Here is a 6,635-nt window from a genome sequence, read left to right on the forward strand (position 1 = left end):
CAACGCCACCTAGATAATCAGGCCTGAGTGCTCATGGGATAACTGTTGTCCGCCATTACAGGAGTAGTCATATGCCGTTAAGTTAGGCGGTCGTGCTTACAATCGTAATTAAATTGAAATATTGACTAATTTTCTTAGAATATTTGGGTTTGTTGTTTGTTGACTGTGTTACGGAAGCATTTTATAAATATTAGGGATTTGTAAACGTGATAAGGTCGTGAAAAATGCCGTACAGGTGCTGTGTAACTGGTTGTAAAGGCAACTATCCGACCGGACCGAAAGTACAAGTATTTTCATTTCCAAAGGAAGCTGAATTAGCAGAAAAATGGAAACGAGCCATTCCTAGAGACAACTTAATTGTCAGCAAAACAACAAAGGTAAGTGAATTAATGTTAAACATAAACTGAATTGATAGTGACTCAAATAACATAAAAATAACCACTGCTAATAATCATACGTTATGGAAAGGCTTTGAAGAGTAATTTTTGAATATTTAATTAATAGAAATATATTATCAGTGACGATGTTAGTTTTCATGACATATATAGTGTTTTTTATAAAGTTGAAAGTAAAGTGAAAACTCCACTTATTTATACTTTAATATCTATCATAAACAGGGTTGTTAATCTGCTCTAAACAAATTTATTAATATATATATATTCTACTTCATCTTATAATCAACCAAAGTTATTTTATATGATTTATTCCTTCAAATTTTCAAGCAGGAAAACATATACTGTATATACATTTTTAACTAACAATTATTTTCAAGATTTTTTTAATGTGTGCGTCTTGAATTTATCTTGAATACTGCTAGAGAAGTTATGAGGCACTAAGAATATGAGAAGCCAATATCAATGTTTTCTACACTTTCAACATCTATTCTCACTTATTTTTTTTATTAGTATAATATAATGCATTAGTAATTATTAAAGCCAATACACAATTAAAATATTGTTTTTAACTATTTTTTGTTTATTTTAATACAGGTGTGTGAGCAACATTTTCATTCATCTGAAATTGTAAGGACATCAACAGATAGTTCAAGAAATAAAGGATGTCCTCGTACCTTGGTACGACCATCTTTACTACTAACAGCAGTTCCATCTATTTTTCCAAACTGCCCGAAATACTTGAGCAAATCAACAACTTACAGAGAGAGTCCTCAAGTAAAGAGACAAAAGTTGGAAGAAGAAAACCTTCAGAAAGCTTTACAAGACAGTTTGAATGAAAGAGAAAATTACATGGAAGCAAGAAAGTTATCATCATTAAGTGATTTACAACAGAAATTATCAATGTTGAATCTTTCCAATTTCTGGAATGTTATTACCAGTCTCAATTCAATAATGTTCTTGAATATTGACCAAAAATCTGCTCCAGTAATAACATATTCTGTTGTTGTCAATGAACATCTTGATTTATTGGTGTTTTTATATAGCCATCGTATAAGAGATTTGGGCAAGGACAGTAAATTTTTAACCAAGATATCAAATGTAACTGAACTTGTTGATTTATTGGAATTAATTGAAAAGACAGTCACAGAAATTAATAACCCAGAGAATGTTGAAGTGATTTTAAATTTTGTAGTAAATGTTCTAAAGTCTTTAGATCTATCTGAATTTGAGAATAGGAAGAATGTCAACTTTATCATTGAACAAATGTCATTAATAATTTCTAAAAAAATTGTATACAGTCCTTCATTTATGATATTCTCATGTTTGCTGCATTCTATTTCACCATGTGCTTACAAATTTATCAGACAGGCTAGATTTTTTTATCAGTCCTCATCCATGTACAATCAGAAAAGTTTGTTCTAATTTACATTTGGGGCCCCAAAAAGAGCAATGTGAAGACAACTTTTTATCATATGTGAACAGAAAATATACATTTTTACAACCTCATGAGTATTATATTAATCTATTGATAGATGAAATACACTTGAAAGAGTATTTTGATTACAAAAATGGAAATTTGGTTGGCATGTCTAATAATGATACATTGGTTACTGCAAATGCAGCTCAAGTGTTCATGATAGCTAGTATATTAAGTAATTTCAAAGATGTTGCTCACATTTTAGGAGTCAATAAAGTGACGGGTAATTGTTTGCATCAGTGGATCAGAAAAATTATTCTAGGACTGGAAGAAATAGGATTTAAAGTTGTTTCTGTGATTTCAGATAATAATGCTATCAATAGAAAAGCCATGTCTTTATTTGCTGATCCTCCAGATGTTACTTGTATGTATAAACACCCTAAAGATATGACTAGAACTTTATTTTATGTTATTGATCCAGTGCATATAATGAAATGTATATGGCATAACTGGTTGAAGCAAAGAGAGCAGACCTCCATGATTTATCCAACATTTGAGGGAGATGATAATGTCGTTCATTATGCTTGTTTTGATACTTTATTAAAAATGTATGATCTCGAACATGATAAATTGGCAAAGTATTGCCATGGTCTTTCGTTAAAGGCTTTGCATCCCAATGCTTTTGAAAAACAAAATGTGAAACTGGTATTGCAAATTTTCAATGATCTCACTTCAGAGTCTCTTCTAACTCTAGGCCCTAATCATTTGCTTTCCCACTATAGAGAAACAGCTGTTTATATCAACATCTTTGTAAAATGGTGGAAAATTGTTAACGTTAAAACACCTGGCAAAGGAAACAGGTTAAATGATGATTTCATGTGTCCTATAACAGATTATGCAGCCGACATCAAAATTGTATATCTTAAAGATATGTTACAATGGCTAGAAAAATGGAAGAAAATGAATATAAGTTATCCAAAAGGCTCATTGACGAAAGAAACCCATTTGGCTCTAACACAAACTACAGAAGCACTTATACATTTGTCTAAATATTGTTTAAGTGAGATGAATTGTTCGTACTTTTTACCTGGCAAATTTCAAACTGACCTCCTAGAAGATCGGTTTGGACAGTACAGACAATTAAGTGGTGGCCAATATAATATTAGTATTAGACAAGTGTATGAAGTTGAGAAGAAACTTCGTTTACAATCTGTAATCAGATTAAACTTAAAGTCAGATGTTTTTGGTGAAATAAACTTCAATGAAATAAAAGATATCTTCTCCGAGCCTCCACCAATTATCAAGGACATACTGGTACCTCCCTTATTTAATGAAATTTATGTAACTTTGGTAGAAATTGAAAATTACAATGAAGATTTGCCTATTTTGACATACATTGCAGGGTACTGTTGCTATTCCCTACTGAAAAAGATAAAATGTGAATTTTGTAAAGATATGTTGGTGTTAAGTGAGGTTTTAGAAGATGAAGAATTGTATTCCTTAATAACAAATATTAGTCGAGGTAAACTCCTTTTTCCTCAGTCTCATGTCATCAGAGTTGTTGTTGTTACATATTTAATTATGAAAAAAATTTGTGAAAAATTTGAATCAGATTTTCTCAAAGTACAAAACCAAAGAAAGTTAGTTACATGCCTCACTTTAAATTCAATTGTCTCCAGTGAATTACTTTGGGAAGGATCCTGTTGTGAAAATTTTCATTTTCCTGAAGATATTTGTAAGAAAATAGTATGGATTTCAACAAACATTTTTCTAAATAATTACTGTAGAAAGAAAAATCAGACTATTACCAAAGATGCAGTACCTAGGAAGAAAAAGATTTTTACTAAATCCAAGTAAAGTTAGTGAAATAAAATTATTCTATCAAGTTATGCTGTGGCTGTATGCTGGTGACAGTAATGTAAAATGTAATGTAATGTAAAATGTTAAAAATTGTAAATTGAGTTTTCTGTATAAAATTCTATCTTGGTAGATAATAAAATGAGAAGTGCAAATAAAAACTTATAATTTTCATGTCTACAGTTCATATATTTAATACAGTTATTATTTAATAATACTTTTAAAACTTAAAATCTCAAAGAAAAATTAAACTGTACTTTTTGTTATTACACAACGTTATAACACTAAATAATAATCAGAAGGAAATCATCTAACAAGTAAGTTGAACTCCGTGCTTCCCTGCTGGCATCGAGTTGTTATGACTACTCTTGTAAGCCCTACTTTCGAGAGCACAGGCCTGATTATCTAGGTGGCATTGGTAGAATCCATATTCAAGGACTCTGAGACATCATTGACAACAGTGGCTGTTAAACTTGGTCCTGTATAGGATTTATATCTTATATACAGAAGTATTTCAAAATGTGTTCTAATTAGTTTTAATTAATACAACATGTAACTTATAACCTATCTTCTACAAAAACTCTTGGAAAACATTTTATCAAAGCTAAGAATATAACTTAAAAAAATATCCTCTTTTCAAACTGCACTTACAAAAATAACTACACTTTACCAACTTTAACATACAGTCTATTTTATTAATCTAATGTTTTCAATCAATTAATTGACCTTTATTGGGATTGAATAATTTTTCTATTTATGATGAATGAAACTGATTATAGAATGTTTTTAACTTTAAAAGTTTTCTCAACGCCTATTGCACAAGTCCGAAAATATATAAAAAGAATCTACAGACTGATAACGTACAAATATACGCATACACTAACTATACACATAAAAATAAAAGCAAAAATAAAAATTAATAATAATAAAGAAATAGATAAATACACAAGTGATGCTATACCAGAGCCTTATTCTGGAATTTACAGAATACCCATACAAGACGAGAGGCAGCAAAAAGAACTGTAATACATTGGAGCTACAAGGAAGTCATTAAAAGAAAGAATAAAAGGGCACAAAAGGAACATACAGAATGAGCAACAAGTCACTGCTTTAGCAACGTACGTTATAGTAGACCCAACAGAAGTTTCAGTGAAATGAGAAACAGCAGAAATAATACTAAAGTTCAGGACAGGAGACATATTAAATACACAGAAGCTCGGCATATTCACAAGATCAGTCTAGCAGGACAGGCTATAAACTTCAGAGAATCATATAGTCTCCACAGCATGGAGACCGAGTGCATTATGAACATATCAGCAAAAAAACAAAGCATGGACAGATAAAAGATAGGCATTAGTTGGTGCTCGTTATATCATCACTTGTTTATTTATCAATTTTTTTATTATTATTAATTTTTATTTTTGCTTTTATTTTTATGTGTATAGTTAGTGTATGCACATATTTGTATGTTATCAGTCTGTTGATTCTTTTTACCTATTTTTGGACTTGTGCAATAGGCGTTGAGAAAACTTTTAAAGTTAAAAACATTCTATAATCAGTTTCATTCGTCATAAATCAAAAAATTGTTCAATCCCGATGAACGTCAATTAATTGACCAAAAACATTAGATTAATAAAATAGACTGTATGTTAAAGTTGGTAAAGTGTAGTTAAAAAATATCTTACATACTTTAAATCTTGCCAAAATGTTAAAAAATTGTTCTTTTGTCTTTACATGTGTGTATATATTACATTTTAAAAACCTGTATGAGTTTTTAAAACTATTCTTTTGCATCCTTTCATGATTGCTATGTTGTACACATGCCACATTGTAATTAAGTTTGGAATTTCTGCCTCACTTTGCTGTTTGCACCATTCAATGTATTTTGATAACATCTCCTCAATTTTTTTGCAATTAAAATGTTGAAAATTAGAAACAGTGTCTTCGTCATAATCATCTTTATCCACTTCATTATTTTATAACCCAAATGTAAGCTATCCACATTCAGCCAGTCATTTACATCACCCTGTTCTATTTGAAAAGCGTTGTTACATATTTAAGAAACATCATTCAGCAATTTTCTGTTTTCATCGCTATTACTTCTGTTCTGATGGCCAAATTTTCTTCCAATTTTGAGACAATATTTCATTTGGAACATTATCCCATGCTTTAGCAATGTTGAAAATTGCATGTTTAATAGTTCTTTGTTTCCAAATTTCATCCAAATTCATTACTAAATATAGCAGCTGATGGAGAACAAGCTACTACACAGTGTGTGTGAAATATGAGTCAGCATCTAAAAATAACACCTTTTCATGGTGAAAATTATAGAACATGATTAATTATCAAGTTTCTACTGTATAAAAGAAATACAGTAGAGACTCGTTAATCGGAACCCCGGTAATCAGAATTGCCAGTAATCGTAACGATTTTCAGTCGGACTGTGTCGTGCTGAATCGAACGTTTTTGATACTAAATTTACTTCTAAAGTATAATTTTCATGTTTTTATATTCTTCAATATATTTATTTTGTTTGTACAAAATGCAGAAATAATTTTTAACGATACAATAGCCTCGATTATTATTATAAAAATATTCGTTAGGCTTAAAATCGACGAAAATTCAACACGAAGCGACACGCAACGAAGAAAAATTTGAACATCGAACAGGTTAATATATTTATTCGTACATAATCAGTAATCGGAACAAATCACTAATCTGAACAACCCCAGTCCCCAATTGATTCCGATTTTCGGTTTTCTACTGTAATACCAAGAAAATAAAAATAAAAGACAAATATGTGAAAATAACTGAAATTTTTATGAAACAAAGTTTGAATGATTTAAAAATAGCAATGCAGAGATTATTTACCATTTTTGCTTCATTAATAAATCATATCATATCAACCTTTATTAACGTAGAAGGCTTTCGCCTGTTACAAGGGACGTGGTTTGGAGCTTAACAAA

General features: G+C 30.2%; 1 protein-coding gene across 1 annotated transcript; it reads left to right on the forward strand.

The window, feature by feature from the left end:
• The first annotated feature begins 6 nt into the window (after positions 1-6).
• Positions 7-3,843, forward strand: LOC136971004 (uncharacterized). Its single transcript, XM_067265487.1, is given in 3 exon segments — positions 7-377; positions 990-1,766; positions 1,768-3,843. Coding segments are annotated over 3 exon segments (2,832 nt in total). The 5' UTR covers positions 7-224; the 3' UTR covers positions 3,670-3,843.
• The last annotated feature ends 2,792 nt before the right edge of the window (positions 3,844-6,635 follow it).

The sequence above is a fragment of the Centruroides vittatus genome, unplaced genomic scaffold (assembly GCF_030686945.1).
Source record: "Centruroides vittatus isolate TY-2023 unplaced genomic scaffold, ASM3068694v2 contig_2247, whole genome shotgun sequence".
NCBI classification, from domain to species: Eukaryota; Metazoa; Arthropoda; class Arachnida; order Scorpiones; family Buthidae; genus Centruroides; species Centruroides vittatus.